Below are 18,183 nucleotides of genomic sequence, written 5' to 3'. Positions count from 1 at the left end.
TTTCTCACCTCCAGAGCCGGGATCTGGTTGCCATTTGGATGACGAGAGAACACCAGAGCCCAGCCATGGGGCCAGCTCGAGGCTTAGTGGGGGTGGGACCCTGCCTGTCCCAGAGATGATGGCAGGCCCCCAGGAAAGATGGATGCCAGCAGCCTTATGGGAGGCTCCCTTCACTTCCGAGCCTGCCCTCCAGACACCCATCCCCAGCTGAGACCCCAGGCTTGGAGGAAGAGGTGGCCCGTTGGCTGGGTCTCCGTGGGGTGTGGGCATCATGGGGTCACCTTGGGGCATGAACCCCAAAGCTCTGCTACGAGTTGTACTGGAAGGTTCGGGTGTCCTCAGGAGGGCAGGGGCCTTGGGCGTGGTCTTGCGGCTCTTCCTAAGTCTCAGTGTGCTGTCACATTAGCCCAGTCAGGGAAACTGTCCAAGTCAAATATGACCCGTCCCCAGGTGTTGACGGCCAAAAATACACAGGTGATTCCAATGACGTTCATTATTAGTCCTGTTTTCATCTGGAAAAAAACAGGGTCAGAGTCAGCACCCTCCGGTCTGCCAGGCTGTCAGAACAAAGGTGAATGGGCCTTGGGAACCAGCACTCTGGGAGAAGGGAACAAAGGACAGACAGACTGTTTGCTGGGCCTCCCGTCCCCGGGCCAGGCCCTGTGCTCACCCCACCCCCCAGGCAGAGCAACTTGGTGTCCAGTAAGAAGCACCACTGCTAAAGCAGCCTGGGAAACAGGCAGGACAGGTGGGCTCTTCAGGCCCATTGGGACGTTTGGAAAACTGGGCCTCAGGGAGGCGAGGGAGTGACTGGAGAGGCCCGGGTCTGACTGCAGGTCCAGCGCTCACCCCAGCGCCTTCACCGTCCCACAGGCACGTGCTGGCCTTTCTAGGGCATGCTCTGCGTTCTTTGGGTGCTCACTAACCATTGCTTTCAAACCCTGTGGCAGAGTTTTCACTGGGGATTGGAATTGAGTTTGCAATTCCTGGTTTCTGGGACCCACCCTCTGTGTGAGAATGCTCCGTGGAGTCCCAAAGATACCCAGCGGAGGCTCTGAGTTAACTAACACCCGATTGGGCCAAGAGAGGGACCCGCCTTCCTGGCTTCCCCTGTTTGCCCACTTGCCTCTCCCCATTCCGGAGCTGCAGAGCCGCCCTCCTCCCACCGGAGGCTGGGATAAAGCCAAAGCAGAACTGAAGAGTTCCTCCTTTGGCAGCATTTGTTTCCAAGGCAGCATCTGCTCCCAGGCAGTGGTGTCTCTCCTCCTGCCTGCTTCCATGTCTGTAGACACCTCTGTCAATCTCTCTGGCTGTCATTAACATTTCCCCTCATCTCAGCCTTGCCCCTCCTGACTGTCCTCACGGGTTCTTACTAGATTGTGAAGTCCATCTTGTCCATGTGGGACTCCCACCCTCACCCCTTCCAAGTGCTCAGTGAAGGCTCCCCTGGTGGCTGCTCGGGCACTTCCAGGTGGGAGATTCTGTAACCCACCTCTCAGCTTTGGGAGACAGAACAGTCTATGAAATAAGAGATCATGTCAAAAAAGAAGAAAAAAGCTGCATATAAATGCAAATAATGAGTTAGATCTGGACATTTGGTCCCAAACTGTTTGACACCACAAGTCATTAATAAATGGGGCATCCCTCATGACAAAAGCATCATAGCTAATAGGAGTGAATAAAAGCGGCTGCGTTACCATGTCGGAAACCTTGAGGTGTCCATAGGAAAACACGATGGCATTAGGTGGGGTGGCCACGGGCAACATGAAGGCAAAGGATGAAGTCAGGGTACAGGGGATCATGATGTACAGCGGGTTGAGGCCAATGGAACGTGACTGGGGAAAAACACAGCACTACAACGTCACAGATGCAGAAAACAAAAGCTCCTGGGGACCATCACTCTAAAAAGCTTTTCCCTGATGTACCGTGTACATTCCCACCTCTGTGCCTTTGTCCTGATGGCTCCTCTACCCTTTGCCACAGCTGGATGATAACTCTGCTGGACCCTGAAGGCTAAACTTACCGGAAAGCCTTTCTGAACCCCCTCAATTCACTCAGCATATACTTCTTGGGCACCTACTATGTGCCAGAGACCATGCTGGGCACTCCTGCAGCCCATGTGTGCACATGTAGGTCTGTCCTGACACAGAGAGAGCCTAAAGGGCAGGGACCACATCTCTCACCTGTGTGTGTGCCTCTGGATGGATGTGTTTTTGTACACATTTGGGATCATTTTGTGTATGAAATTTGGTATCCATCTGTTCAAAGCTTAAAATTCAGCCACATCTAGCACAGAGCAGACAGATGCTCATAAATATTTGTTGAATGAATGAATGATATAATAATTTGTAATGTCTGTCAATATCAAAATTAATAATCTATCATGCAGATCTACTTGCACATGAGAGCAGACACATATGCAGAGATGTTCAGTGCAATATTGTAACAGCAAAACACACAGGAAACAGACTCGATGGCCATCAATAGCAGGACGGTCAAATAAAATACATATATACAAACAATGGAATAGTTTGCAGCTGAAAAGAAGAATTGAGTAGGTCTTATGTGCTAACAATGGAAGGATCTCCAAGATATATGATTAGATTTAATAAGGTGCAGAACAGGACCATGGAATAGTGCCATTTAACAGGAGTTGTCTCTAGGGAGGAAGCTAGAGCGTAAGGGTCTGTATACGCTTTGGTATTATTAGACATTTTCTGGCTATGTGTATGTATCACATTTTCAGCTTTGAAAAATTATGTGTTCCCATTTTATGAAATACCCTTCAGGATTGTGATTTTTTTTTTAATGGCTTGATAGTATTACATTGTATGAATATATGATAACTTATTTCACCAATCTCTGCTATTATGGAAGTATTTTTATAACAAATAATTCTTTGATGTGCATCTTTATAATTTAAGCTTGTAGGCATCTCTGATGATTTTCCTAAGACAGATTCCTGGACATAAAATTCCCAGAGTCCGGTATAATCTCTTAGCAGTAGGGTTTTTTTAAATCCTTGTCATTTTATTTTCACAAACCTTATATCTTAAACCTTTCTATGCACAAAATATAAATATGTACATAATTTTTTTTTACCAGTGGCCTCCAATTTTCTTTATTTTCACCACTATCAGGAAAGTATTTTAGCATATACTTTTAATATAGGGGGTTTTATTATAACATATATACATCTATCACTGTATTGATATATTCTAAACCATAGGAAAAAATAAATATTTTTTTTTATTGGAAAAAAAAATTTTTAATTCCCAGAGTCAAAGGGTACGAGCAGGTTTCAGGTTATGGTTCCCATGGGTAAACAGGTCTCTGAAAAGGCTGCGCCAGTTACACTCCTAGGAGTAACTGAGAGGAACCAGTCTGCTTCCTGGTTTCCCCATGGGGTATGCACCCCATGTGCCTCTGTGACCCAGCTAGGGGGTCACCACCTTCCCTTTGCCTGCAGGTGGGTGCTGAGGCAGGAGTGTGAGGTCTGTGTGGAATCTAAGTCAGGACTTAGGATTCTAGAAAAGCTTGTTTTCAAAGGGCCTGGCCACCCTCTCAGGTGAAGACCCCCATTTGACTAGTGTCTGGAGGTGACAAAGCCAGGCCTCTACTAGGGGAAGGAGTCCTCACTATGGCACGACCAGCATCAGAAGACGTTCCTCGGCATCTTTTCGCCCTGGGCAGCCTGCTTAGGGGAGGGGGAGATGGGCCACCTTGCTCTTTCTAATACTTCCATCTTCTCTTGGAATAAAAGGAGAAAATCACTTGGGTTTGCTTTTTATACACGTGGACATCCTGGCAACTGAATGAAAATTTACCAACTTCAAAATCCTGTGTTGAGGCCTTTGTAAGTCTGTCCTCCCAACTCCAGAATGACAGCCCCAGCCTCTCCCCAGCTCATTTTACATCTATAGCAGGTTTTCATAGGCCTCATCCTACTTGACCCTCAGCACAAGAGTAGGAGAAAGAACTCGAGTGATGGGTTTGAGGATCCCACAACTTGAACTCAGGTCTTCTGACTCCGAACCTAGGGCTTTTTCTGTACCACCTTGAGGTTGGTACTGCCAAGTGATGAGTGACAAAAGGAAATGCAAGAGAAGGTCACAGTCGAGCTTCCTGTAAGCTCTGCTTTCTTCTTAGTCCCAATTCAAAAACATGCTTGCCCACGGAACACAACTCTTTAGCCTGGCACTCAGCATCCCCATCCACCACCACCCACAGCCTCTCTGGGCTCAGTGCCCACTGATCCCCAGTCCCTGAGCTTGCCAAGCAAGGCTTCTGGGAGTTTTCAGTCATGCACTTCATTCCCTTTATGTGGGCTACTCCATCTTCCCAGAACGTCCTCTCCCCTCCCACCATTCCCAGGCTCCATTTCCCCCAAGATTCTTCCTGGTGGGTTCCAGCCAATGGTGTCCCCCTGTCTTGCAGGCCTTCTGCTCTCCTGTGCTATATTCTGAGAGACCCTCTATCATTCCCCCATGGCATCCTTGGTGTAAGCCCTGTCTCCCCAGCTTGAGAAATAATCTATTACATTTATAAATAAATTTAGGGCACCTGGTTGTTGCTTAGCACTTTTGGTCAGCGTGGAGGATACAAAGAAGAACCAGCAAAGCATTGAGCGCAGGCCCAGGGCCATCAAGGGCACACAAGTCTGTGTTGGAGCAGGGCTCAGGACCCAGGTCTCCAAAGCCTGGCCAGGCTTGGGCCCCTGATGTCACTGCCTCTCTAAGGACCCAGGATATGGTCAGCTTCCTATGAAATGACGACTAAGGGTCATCACCCCCATCAGGGTTACTTACCATGGAGGCAAAGATGGGCAGGAACAGGGTGGTGGTAGCCACGTTGCTTGTGCATTCTGTGAGCACAGCAATGAGTGTGGACAAGATCAAGGTGATGGCTGCTGGGGACACAGCATGCAAGGGCTCCATCTGCTTCCCCATCCATTCTGACAGCCCCGAGGCCTGGGAAATACAGGGAGGGCAGTCACCACAGGGCTCGTGGCTCACAGTTCCTCCGGAGCCTGGAGGGACCTTCATCTGTCTCCAAAGAGCTCAGCCCACCTTCACTTCTGATTCTCTCTCTCTGCGTACATTACCATAGGTGATCTAATTCATACCCACAATTTCAATCTCCATCCTCACTCTGCGGTCTCCTAAATCCTCGTTTCCAGCCCAGCTGGTCTGCTGTCTGGATTTCCACCCAGATATCCCACGAGCGTGTCAGACCCAACATGCCCCAACCTGAATTCATCTTCTGCTCCCCCTGGGCTCCCCAGCCCAGTGACTAGACTCACCTAGTGTCCAACCTAGAAGGCTAGGGGGTCATCCTGGGGTCTCTGTCCCCCTTATTTCTTATGCCCAGTCACCATGTCACCCAAAACATCTCATGTCCATCATCTCCTCTCTGTCTCCCACAGTCCTTAAAGCTCAAGAGAGTGATTTGAGCCAGAAATTGGGAATTTAGATTTGGGGCTTTAGGCTAAGAATGGATTGTCCAGGGCGAGAATGAAACGTGAACAAAGAAGCAGCCAAGGACAGAACCTTCAGGAACACTCATATTTAAGGGAGAACAGAGGAAAAGTCATCCAAGGCAGGGCAGGAATGGTCAGAGTTAGAAGTAGACAGGAGAAAATGATGTCTTGGGGACCAAAGGAAGAAGGAGTTTCAAGAAGGAGACAGTGGTCCATGGAGTCCAGTGTTCTGAGCCTGTGTTAGATGAAGGCTATGGAGCATCTACTGGGTCTTCCCCAACCCCTGTCCGGCCTAGGCCTCCACTTCAGACATCCAGGAGATTTTTCCCAAGTGCAGATCTGACCAAGTTACTCTCTGGCCTCAACCCTTTAGTAGCTACCCACCACCTTCAGAATAAGGTCCACACTCCCTATCTTGACCCTCAGTGAAGTGGCTTCTGTGAGCCTCACCAGCCTTATTGTCTGCTGTTCCTCAGCTGGATACAACACGCTGATTTCTTTACTCATGTGTCACTTCTTTCTGAAATGCTCTTCCAAACATGCCCCCCTCTCTAGGCTGTGAAATCCTCAAGAACAGGGACCATATATCAATCTCCTCTGTAATTCCTGTGCCTGACCTAACACAGACATGATAGGAAGGTTTGATGATGAATGAATGAGTGAATGAGAAATGGATGGAGAGGTGACTAAATGGATGGATCTGTTCATCCAAATAATAGTTGTGTACCCACTATGTGCCAGGCTCTGTCCTAGATGCTGAGGAAACAGCAATAATAAGATAGACCAAGTCTATGGATTACGCTCAATTCCTGGATAGATGGATGAACGGTTGGACAGAGGAGAGCAGCACCAAGCATCCCTCCCTCTGGCTCATTTCTTCCCTATCAGGGAAGGGGGGAGGTAAGAAAGTTGCATTTTTGGGTGTTTTCCCCCAAAAGCTCTTCCTCTCCTCCTATGTCACTACATACCTAGCTAGAGAAAAAAAAATTTTTAATGGCAACCATATCAACAAAGTTCAGCAGGAAGAGGAACCAAAGGTAATGGTGAAAATATTCACAAAGACTTGAAAGAAAGATCTGCCTAGAATAAATCAGAACAGAGATTATTACCAAACCCCACAGGAGACCTCCCAGCATCCCCCATCCCTTTTGGCTAACCAGGGTCACTCATTCACTCATTTCTGAAAATCACTCAGAGAGTACTTTCTCTATTCCAGGCACTATTCATGGTGCAGGGTACCTAGATGACAAGGCAGAGGCCCTGTCTTCAAGAAATGAACAGTTACATGGAGAAGACAGACACAGAAACACACAGGCACAGGCCTGGGGTGCCGAGAAGGAGGGGTGCAGCAGTTCTCAGCTGCCCTCTTGGTGAAGGAAGGGGCCCTAGGCAGCCCACAGTGGAGAAGTTACCTCGCATCCTTTAGCCAGAGCAAAGCCACCCCCCAGGAGCAGCACGATGCCCCAGGGTACTTTCTCCTGGGCCACCTTCCAGTTCAGCAGCGGAGGTGGATAAAATGGTGTTTTCATTTCTGAGGAGAGATGATAAAGACACACACACATACATTGGGAATCCCCTGGCAGTCCAGTGGTTAGGACTCCGTGCTTTCACTGCTGAGGGCCCAGGTTCAGTCCCTGGTTGGAGACCTAAGATCCCACAAGCCACGTAGCGTGGCCAGGAAAAAAAACAAAGCAAAAACCCATACATAGCCCAGAGCAGCATTAGCAAGCAAAAGAGATAAAACAGATTTAAAGCAGGGGAATAAAAGCCTGCAAGGACAATGAGTGCCGTCTCATATCCGTAAATTAGCTAAAATTTACGGTAATCACTACAACACCCGCTGCTGGTAAAGACATGGTATGGTAAAGCTGTTATACACTCCTGTCAGTGTTATAAATTGGTGCAGTCTTTTTGAAAAGCAATTTACCACTACATTTTAAAAGCCTTGAAGACATATATACTCTTTTACCCCAGCTGCAATCACTGCTAGAAATTTATCCTAAAGAAGAAACACCCTCAAAGAAAAAGCTATATTCACGAAAACATTTATTTATAATAATGAAGAATTCAAAACAGCCAGAACGCTCCGTGACTGGGGAATGGTTACAGCCCCCGATAACAATATAATGCCGTTATCAGAGAAAATGAATTGGAAGACTGTGGCAATAGCAGGAAATGTTTCTAGCATAACCACGAGCAAAAACATGAAAACAAAAACCAGTAAAGAAACAGGATTGAAATTATGTGTGTTTTGATTATAGCCATATAATATATATGCATATTAACAAAGACTGGGAGGGAGAGAGAAACCCCCAAAATACTGATGGCTTTATGGGAAATGTGAAATCTCTTTCTGTTCCTGTTGTAAAATAAATACGATTTCAAATGTTTAAAAAGCAAAAGAGGAGATTTTGCACTAAACAATATGCAGAGAAGCCTTGGAAAATACGCTGTGCCCAGAGTTTGTAATCTAGCCACAGTCCTTTTCAGCAGGGTGAGATGTTCTCCCTCCCGGGCCCAGGGAACACGATGGAGATCCCTTGCTGCCGGGCCCCAACCCTGATGAATGCGAGGCCAGGACAGGAGCCTTACCTTCCTCAGTCTGGCTGCAGAAGTTGAACTTGGGCTTCTGCGAAGGCACAATGAATAGCAAGATGGCCACAAAGATGGCCACTGTGGCATCGGAGGCATACCTGGGCAGGGAGGAGCACATGGGATTAGCCCATCTTGGCTACACGACAGTCATGCAGCAAGCCTGCTCCCACGTGAGGAAACAGGCTCATCTGAGTAAGAAAACTGGAACCCCAAAGGCCAAGATCAGGAGGGGTGAGGTAGACTGAATCCTGGCGGGACACCAAGACTCCCGCGTTCTTGGCCTAGCTCTGCCACCAACTTCGAGTGGCTCTGAGCGGCTCACTTCCCTCTCTGTCTGTGTTGCTCCATAGGTGAACTTCATGAGCTCTTCCCAACCAGATTCTCTGGGATTCTGGGTTCACCAGGGTGGCCACAAGGACTTTGGGGCTACCCCAAGCAGACCTTCAAAATGGAATGAGCAGTAACAGGCAGCGGTCTCCTGTCCACATCTCCTGCCCTTTCTAGGATATGCATGTTTCTCAACCTTTCTTCCATTCTGACCACATAACATCTTAGCCAGGAGAGAAACTTCATATCCCCCCTTTTGCCAAGTCTCTGTCTAAAGAAGCTTCTGGACCCCAGGATGTGTGTCTTCAGAGGGACTCGCCCGGACCTGAAGAAAGATGAGAAAGGAAAGATGGCAGAACAGAGACTTGGAAACCAGAGTGCTGAGAGCCCCAGCCCCAGCCCTACCGACCTCTCTCTATCACAGCCTGGCTACCCTGCCAGCCTGTTGGGGCAAGAGGGCCCACAAGAACACATCTGTGAGCTTGTCAGGAAGACTGGTGAGACATAAATGAGTCCAGAAACCAACAGAGTGCTCCAGAACTGGACAGCAGAAAAGGAGGAGAGCCACGGGGGCGCGCTGTCGGAGGAGTCACTTACTTTGTCTTGCCCTCCACCCAGGTGATTGACAGCCAGCCGGGCATGAAGCCGGGGTCCCGGGAGAACCACAGGCCGACCAGCAGGAAGAAGCAGAGAAGGACGTTGACCTCAGCGAAGGAGAGGGGCCCCAGCTTCCTGTACTCCGCCCACAGCACCTCGTGGGCAGCCTTCTCCTCACTCTTCTTCTCCAGCCCGCAGCCCCAGGACTCTTTAATACTAGAGAATGCAAAGACAAGAGGATGGCGGGGCGTGTTGGTTGACTCAGGACTGGTTGAATGGAAGCGTGAACACTGGGCAGCAGAACATGATAGAAAGCCACACAGGGCTGCCTGTCCCCCGGGGGCCCTTGAGCAAGTCCCTTCCCACTCCCCAATTCTGTCATCTGCCTACCCTACCTCACAGGACATAGTGGGGCAAAGTCTCTGTTTTATGGGCCCGGCATATGCCCCCAGGGTGCCCCCAGAAGAAGCCTGAGATGGCACAGGTGGGGTGTCAGGGACAGTGGAGGTAGGAAGAGAGGACGGTCAGGAGGGTGGGAGGCTGAGCAAAACAGGGAACAGGGGATGGACAGGAGCATCGGAAGCAGAGCCGAGGCCACTGCTGGCAAGGGGGTCCCGGCAGGTGCCAGCCGCCTAGAGACCGGTGGCTGCCGACATCTGGGGGTGGCCGTGAGAAATCTGGAACCGGCACAAGGTGGGGCCGAGGCTCCTTCACGTGCTCCGTCTTCCTCCTCCCACTGCGGCCTGGAGCTGCCTTCGATGGTGCCAGGATGCCAGTCCCCATCAGCAGGTGGCTCAAGAGGACACAAGGAACAAGGACAGGTCCCAGCAGACTGGGTCAGGCAGGAACAGGGTGGGTACTTGCATTGCAAGGAGCTGACATGTAGGATTAAGGACCCAGAAGACTCTGGGGCTCGTAGTAGCTGTGGCTAAGGCAGGAGGGAAGCCAGCCAGGTCCTGCTCTTGGATGGGCTCCCTAGGAACCAGTGCCCATTGGCCAACACGCCTGCCCAGGGCACCCTGCAGGACTTCCCTGGGGAGTGTTGGCAGGAGGGGGCAGGAAGGAGGAGGGATCTCGGAGGAGTTATAGAGGGTACCTAGCCTTGGGGAGGGGCTGACTGGGGCCACTGGCACACAGGATGCCAACCCCGAGGAATCCGCTGAGGATTCCAATCACACGTTCCATCCCCCGTCAGCCTGAAGGTGGGGGGCAAGGCCAAGAGGATTATCCCTAGAGAGGCTTCCCTTGTGGGAGTCCTTCCTGGGACCCTAAAACAGACTTCCTAGGAGCACAGGGGTTGATGGAATACATGCTGAGGTGTCGAATGCTGAAGCCAGGGCTGGACGGGAACCACCCTTGAGAGGGTGAGGGCCATGCGGGGCATGGGGCACGGCCTAGAGCAGGGACTCAAGGAGGTTGGGACACTGCTTCCCACAGTGCTCAGGGGTTAGGAAAGGAAGTGGCAGTGATGGGGACTCAGGTCTGCACAGCTGGCCAAGATCTCCGTTCTGGACAAGGGGCAAGGACGTTTTTCCTCAGGGTCACCCGCCAGGGACACCCTCCAGATCATCCAGCATGGGGATGGCTCTGCTGGCGTGGGAGCTGGCCTCTTTGTCCTCGCCCCCTTGGCATGAGAGCGTCTGTGTTCCACCCACTAGCGATCTGCTGCCACCTGTCATTCTCGAGACTCGGGGGCTGGACCAGAGGCTTCAGGCTTCCAGGATAAGGGGTGACTTTGGTAGCTGCCCAGCCCCTGTCTGATGCTGGAGACACATCCCGACACCACACTGGCTGCAGACTCCGGGGGCTGCATCATATATGCAGTTGTCCAGTGCCGGCCCCCTGCAGTGGTGCCCCCAGGCCTTCAGGTCCCTCTCACACTAAGTGGTTTCACATTCATCTTTGGGTTTATCTGTCTGGTGACCGCTGGGCTGGCACGAGATGCAGGCGGATGGATCTAGCTTTCGTGTGGGGGCCCCGGGAGCTGGGTGGGTGCATGATGAACTGGGTCAGTGCGCTGCAGGAGAGGCAAAGGGACCCCGAGCCCCGTGGCAGGGGCCAGAAGAACCGTCATGCCTAACTCAGGGCTTAGCCTGGTGAGGAAAGTTGGGTGTAAGCCAGCAGGAATATCCCAAGAGTCCTGGGTGCTCTTGGGAGGGTCTGTGGCTCCCTTGGCTGGATGTGGCCTAGGAAGCTGCCCATAGACTCAGGAAGATAGAGTTTTTCAGAATTCGGCTGGAGGGAATGACCCTGACGTTGCTCTCCACGACCAACCAGATGAGGGATTCAAACTATGCAGCCAAGCACCCGTAGGAGCAGCTTCCCTCTCACATGGGCCGGACACCGGGCAGGGTGGGGTGTGCGACGAATGCCTACAGCTACCGTTATGTCGTCATTACGGCTGCTTTGATGACGGACAGAGATTTTTTTAACGGCAGTCTTCAAAACAGTTCCTCCTTCAGGAGAAAACTTAACCAGAGTGCCCCCTTTTCCCATTAACTCACAGGTCTTCGTGGGCGCTTTTACCTTTCAGCTCTGAGATCTCTTGGTCGCATAGGCCTCTGTTTTTTTGCTGGGCTCAAGCGCCATGTGAATTAAGGCACGGAGCACATGGCTCACAGCTAGGTACTTTATACTCCAGTGTGAGAGGGTCACCTTCACGCCATAGAGAAGTTTGTGCATTTAAAAATGACAACAACATTTTGAGGTATTTGTCAGCCACACATCATGGTTTCTGTCCAAAGTCTGGCTGCTGTCAAGGTTGACTCTTGGTCAGTTGTGTGCTGGGAACTGGAAGGTAAACTTTGCAGAAGCTGTGCGCTGCTGGGAACATTGTAAGCATTCCGTAAATCTGGGTTTGGACTGATGTGTATATTATCAGGAGGTCCGCTGTGACCTGGCCTGACAGACACTGGCAGCCAAGTGGAAGTCTGTCCAGCAGTGTTGACTGGCACCAAGAACAAAGTTTCTTGTTAACTGCTTTGACAACGATACACCTACTCTCTCTCCCTGGGCTGGGAGCCCGGCCGGGTGTAGGGGTCAGAGAGGACTTACCGCAGGCCACAGAGGAGCTCAGGTCAGGGGAGGGATGGCACTGGAGCATGACTACAGGTGCCAAGGGGCAAGGCGTGGTGTGCCCAGGGAAGTCCGGAACAGCTAGCAGGCAATCCATCAGAATCAGGATGGGGGTAGGGGGAGTTGGGAAAGGTGTCGCTGAGGAAGGAGCATTTGAACTGGCCTTGAGGACTGAGGAGGTTGGAAGGTAGGAAGGCAGGGAGTGGCATTCCAGGAAGAGGGAACAGCATGTGCAAAGGCACGGTGAGCAGCAGGGGTAGCGCGAACTGGAGGGCAAACTAGCAGGAGATGGGGCTGCAGAAATGCTCAGGGCCAGGCGGGAGGGACTCTGTAGACTCCCCTACTGCGCCGAGGCACGGTTAGATCCTCTGCCATAAGCATCTCAAACTTACTTGAATCTCATATAAATAAAGCGGAGCCACAGCCAGGAGAGCAGCAGCATGATCAGCATGTTCGGGAAGGCAAATCCAAACCAAGAGGCGAAGTTCACGACGTCTTTGCTGTCAGGAAACAGTCTGAAGGGGAAAACGCTGGTCCACATCTCTACCAGACACTGAGCTGCGGAGAGCTGGCGGGCCGGACCCTGCGGGCGGAGGCTGAGCAGCTGCCGGGCCCCGAGAGGTGGTCTGGAGCGGGGCCCCCTCCTCCTGAAGTCCAGCCACCCACACCCGTCCCTCAGCATTACCCCAGTCAAGCAGGGACCCCAGAACACAGCCACGCACAAGGCAAGCCTAAGGAGCGACCAACTGCCCCTCCTGGAGGTCCACACCCCACTGAGAAGCTCACGAAAGGCATGGCCCTTCAGTCCAGAAAAATACCCCTTTGTACACACAGATTTTGGCCAACAGCTTCAGGGGGTCCACAGATGCCTCAGAACCTCACCCCGTGGGCTTCTGCAAGGGAAGGCCCCCCCTTAGGAAATCAAATCTCAAAAGCTTCCCAGGGTGGGACCAGAAGATGTTTCCTGGGGGCTGGAGGAGGGTCACTTCCGCCCCCAACCCCAGGCACTGCTCCCTTTAGCCCAGGGGTGTCAAACTAGCCACAGAGCTTTTCCCATTCAGCCCAGAGGAACTTCAGGGGAAACCATAAGACTGTCATTACAGAAAACACTCGCAGGAGCAAAACAGTCTGCTTGTTGGATCTCGAGTGTCTGCAGGCCCGCCCTTCCCACCTCCCAGCTGCCCTCCCGACCCCTGTCCAGGGTGTTTGTCTGCACAGGACGGGCACCGTCGTACTTCTGTTCCTTCCCTCTGCGCCCACTGCAATTTGTACTTACTTTCATTTACACAACCCGCCAGAACTCTCTGGGTGTCTGCTACCCTCAGCTGCCCACAAGTATCCCATGGGCAGGGCCCAGGTTCCTCTCACTTCTGTGACCCAAGCCCCACCCGGCACAAGACCAAGAACAGAACTGGGTCCTCAAAGCCTGGGTCCCTTTGTGGCCAAGGCTGGAAAGTTCTAAACCACCCCATGGTCCACCTGGAGCCTCACAGGGGCACACGTCCCTCTCAAGGGCAATTAGAGGGGCCATAGTGAAAGAGCCGGTGAGGCACCAGGTGACCTAACCTCTAACCTTGCCAGGTGTCATAGGACCATCGCCATTAACAACCGAGGTCGTGAGCCAGCTTTGAGGGGAGCATCTTTAGGGGCATCTATTTTCTACAAGTTTTAACCAAGGACCCCGCTTCTCGGATTACACTGTCAATTCCCATGACTAGCTCCACGTTCAGTCCACATTCCCTGTCTGAGCGAGACTCCTGAGCCCAGGAAAGAACGGCAGGACTTGTCCTGAGCAGAAAGCAGCCCGGTCTGTGGACATCAGCTCCTGTGCTGTGGGGTCCTGAGCAGGTGCAGGGAGGTTGGGCCACAGAGGCTGATGGCGGCCCACCCTCTCACCCCTGCCAGGCGGCCCCCACCCCCATCCAGGCTCCAGAGCCCAGCTGAAGAGGAGGGAGAGGTGGGTGGGCCCCTCCAGCCCCATCCTCCCCCCACTATTGTCCCCAAAAGGCATGGCCAGCGACTCACTCTTGCATCTGTCCCAGGAGCACCACGTTGGGTCCCGTGCCGGTCAGGGTGGCAGTGCCCCCGATGCTGGCTGCGTAGCACACGCACAGGGTCATGGCCTTGCATATGTTCTTCCTGTCGACCTCCCGCTGCCTCATGGAGGGACCTTCAAAATTCTCTTGGCTCCCTGTGGTGGGCACACTGCCGTGGGCGCACTGGGGACCACCTGCCCAGCCTCAGCTCCTGACCCTGCCGCTGACCTGAGGACCCAGGCGTGCCAGGTCTGCCGGCTCCCCGCCCAGGTTCTGTCCCCCGCCTCCAGCCCAGTGCTCTTATCTGGCCCCACGTGACCCCCAGCTACGTCCCTCGGCGAGCCCAGCCAGCGACGTCAGACACACTCCTTTCTTTCCTGCCTCCTTGCTCTTACTCAGGCTGTTCCCTTCATCTGGAGGGAGGGGCCCAAATCCATCCCAGATGTCCTCTTCTCCTAGCAAGGCCTCTCCCTTCTCTGCGCTCCCTCAGTGTCTGGCTAGTGGCAACCCTTGGCCTCCTCCAGGTCAGACGAACTCTCTGAGGGGCCTCTTGACTCCGTCCCACCGGGCTGCACGATAGGAGAGTGTCTGCTTCATCTCTGCAGCCCCAGGACCTGGCCCAGGGTCCGGCAATCAGGCTGTCAGCACAGGCCCTGAGTGGCCCCACGCCGGGCCCTGGGGATGGGGTAGTGAACAAGACAGAAAAACACAGGCACTCTGACTCTCCTGAGCTCGGTGCCTAGCGGGGAAGCAAAGGTGGGACGACCAACCCCAGTACCTGCGGGAACAGAGTGTGGAGGGATTTGGCCTGTTCAGAGGAGGCCTCCCTGAGGATGAGTAGGGGTAGAAGGGGTTGAGGGGCATCCAGTAGGTGCTCAAAAGATACCCAAATGAATGATCAAATCAACACGTATTCATTTCAGTGAGGGCGGTAACGGAGGGCAGGAACTTGCTATAAGCTCTACTCAAGGATCTAACTTTTATGCACTAATCACATTCCTAAAACTTAGGAAAACAGCGTCTTCTAAGTATTTCTCTACGTGCCTGCTAAAAGGAGGGCTCCAGGAAGCAGGGAGGTGGCTAAAGCTGTTGGCAACAGAGGGGAAGGCTGCCCTGGCCAGGGCCTCACCTGGCAGCTCGCCGGCCTTGCCCTTGTCTGCCAGCTCCAGAGCCCCGAGGCTGGCCTCGGTGGCTGCGCTCATGGCCTCCATCTGCCGCAGCACGGCCTCCACAAGGGGCACCATCATGGCCGTGGTGGCCGTGTTGCTGATCCACATGGAGAGAAAGGCCGTGACGCCCATGAAGCCCAGCATCAGCCTGCAGAGGAGGGGCAGGGAGGAAAGCCGGAGAATCCCCGCCCCCACCTCTCACAGCCCCTAGGGAGCAGCGGGGGGTGGGGGGGTGGGGGGGGTGGCTAGGTGCCCCCTGCAGGGAAGCCAGGGGTCAGGGCCAAGGTGCTGAGGCCAGTTCAAGGTTGGCTATCCAGGAGGGGATTGCAGTTTTAGTGCCTGCCTCCCTCCCTCCCTTCCCTTCCTCCCTCTGCCCCTCTCTCCCACAAACATTACTGACATCTACTCTGCTGGCTACCGGGTTACCAGGCAGCCTGAGCCTCAGTCGTGGTCCTAAGGCGCTCACCATCTAGCCAGGGAAGCGCCAGCATCCAGTTTGTGCAGACCCAGTGTGGAGAGTTGGCCCTAATATGACTTAGGGGTGTGCTGGGGCAGCCCTGTGTGCAGGCAGACCAAACTTCCCACTTCTATCTAGAAGATTGCCACCCACCCTGACCCCACCTCTCCCCTCATGAGTTCAGAAGGGCTGCGTGGAGTCAGCCTTCGAGGGTAGGATGAGCCGGGGAGGGCCCTGGGAAGTGGGGCTTCCTTCATGGCTGATCGCCTGCCCCACCTCCCTCCATTCACACTCTTTGCCGCCCTCCACTCTGCAGTGGACCAGATCCCCAAACAGTATTCAGAAAACGTTCCCTTTCCGTGTAACACCCCACCTTCCACCTCTGTGCCACCTGTGTCATCTGCCTAGAAAACTCCTCACAGTCTCTCAACGCCTTCAGGCAGCATCCCTTCTCTGTCACCTCCTTCCCAGTGCGCACCAGGTAGGGCTGACCATACCCTCCTCAGTCTTCTCTAGGACACTTCTCGCTGGCTGGATTTGAAACTGTGTCCATGTCTGCTCTCTCCTTAGCACATGAGCAGGGAAGGTCTGATTCCTCTCCATGGGTCCCACACACCTGGCACAAGGCCAGGAGCAGAGGAGCTTGGGAGGGGTGGTTGGCTAAATGGAACTCAACCTCTTGGTCTCCATGCCCCTCTGCAGTCAGGCTCCTCCCCAGGGCCACTAATTTGTTTGCCTGAAGAAGGGTCTCGGGGCTGCACTGCACTGGGCTTTAGCTGGTATCCATGCAGGTAGACCTCATGGACCCATAGGTACAAAGGTTGGGATCCAGGCTAGGATGAGGGTCAGAGTTCACATGAATGAGGCTTCAACGTGATGCTCCGAGGCATCAAGGGTAGCCTCAACCTACAGGTCGCCCCCAGCACAGGCAGTGCCCTGGACAGCTGGAAGCCAGGCTCGGAGGAGGAGCCAGGCGACAGGAAGGAGCAGAGAAGCGTGTGGGTTTGGGCACCCTGGGTTTGGGAGCAAAGGCGCTCCAGCACACTCCAGAATGAGCCCCACCCCCGCTGACGGAGAAAAGCCAACCACTCAGAGGATCCTGAAAACAGGAACTCTGAGGCCTCACATTTCTAGAAAATGCAGTGGCTTCTGATTTGACACTGTAAACCAATCACTGGAGGGGCTCGGGTGACAGGTCGGAGAGTCACAAAGCCCTCACTCAAGGCAGCTGAGGCCCCAAGGGTGCTCGGGCGGGCAGGGGCTTCTGTGTGCTCAGAGCCCAGCATGGCCCTTGACGTGAGGACGTAGCAGGAGGGATTTACTGTGAGCTACCAACCTGCCTTCCCAGGGCTGGGCTGGGTCACGCCATCATTTAGGGAGCACGTTGCCTCAAAAAAAGGTGCATGCTGAGTTCCCAATTAGAGGGGGCAAGGCCCCATCAGACAGGCCCGGTCTAATCCCCATGTGACGTCAGCAAACCATTTAACCCCTCTCTGCCTCAGAACAGAACGTGGGTGATGGGAATAATCCCCAACCCTCAGAGGTGCGGTGAGAGTCAGATGAGGTGGTAAATAAGCCCCCGGTATCATGCCCGGGGCCCTGTGGGCGCTCGGTACGCTCAGGTGTTTCTGCTATATCAACTCCACGGCTTGGTCGGAATGGCTTGTGACTGTCAGGGGAGATCCTGGAGAGGGGTGAGACAACTGAGTAATGGGGGAAGGGTGGGGTAAGCAACAGCTTTGCAGAGGGAATAGATGTGCCAGCCTTGGAGGGATGACCTTTCTGCTCCCCCCTGAGCTGCGTAGTTGAGCCATCTGTTTCCCGCTTTCCCCACAAAGCCCCTAGGGGTATCAGGCATGGCTTGATCCAGCCTCCACCCACCCAGGCGTCTGCCTGGCTGCAAAGCCCAGGTAAGGCCATGGCCAGTCCTTGCCTGTGGGTGATCTGGCCTGTGCCACATGCCCCTCCCTGGCCCTGGGGCCTACTGCAGAGCCCTGCGGTAAGAGAGAGAAGGCGTAATTACTGGGCAGGCTTGGCCCCCACCCAGAGGAGCGTGCGCAGGGCGATCCTCTTGTGCAGGTTCCAGTGCTCCACGGCCACAGCCACGATGAGGCCACCCAGGAACAGCATGTTGGTGTCCTTCATGTACTGGACGCACACCTGCAGGACAGCATGGAGGCCCCATCAGGCCTGCCCCCTGACCACACACTACTTGGGCTCAGGGTCACCCAAGTCCCCAGAGATAGGCGAGCAGAGCATGCTGACTTCAGGGCAGCTTGGAATGGGGATGGAGGGTCAAGGATATGTCTCTATGCCAGAGAGAGCCCACAAACAGGGTATTATCTGGTTCCCCGGGTCCTAGGCAGCTCAGAGAAGGGCTCGGAGAAGGAGCCACTGGGAGAGAAGCAGGAAGCCCCCCGGATGCCCTGGGGCTGCTCACCTGTTTGG

The 18,183-nt window shown here is 53.6% G+C and overlaps 1 protein-coding gene across 1 annotated transcript in view; it reads right to left on the bottom strand.

Moving 5' to 3' along the window:
• Window positions 1-386: 386 nt before the first annotated feature.
• SLC13A5 (solute carrier family 13 member 5) overlaps window positions 387-18,183 on the bottom strand; it is a 23,852-nt gene continuing 6,055 nt past the window's right edge. Inside the window, 9 exon segments of the mRNA XM_065897884.1 lie at window positions 387-512; window positions 4,809-4,970; window positions 6,892-7,010; window positions 8,072-8,172; window positions 8,999-9,204; window positions 12,462-12,588; window positions 14,099-14,264; window positions 15,239-15,426; window positions 17,759-17,895. Of these exon segments, the coding sequence (XP_065753956.1) occupies window positions 387-512; window positions 4,809-4,970; window positions 6,892-7,010; window positions 8,072-8,172; window positions 8,999-9,204; window positions 12,462-12,588; window positions 14,099-14,264; window positions 15,239-15,426; window positions 17,759-17,895 (1,332 nt within the window).

Source organism: Phocoena phocoena, chromosome 19 (assembly GCF_963924675.1).
Source record: "Phocoena phocoena chromosome 19, mPhoPho1.1, whole genome shotgun sequence".
Taxonomy (NCBI): Eukaryota; Metazoa; Chordata; class Mammalia; order Artiodactyla; family Phocoenidae; genus Phocoena; species Phocoena phocoena.
This window is presented reverse-complemented; position numbering and strand designations above follow the sequence as displayed.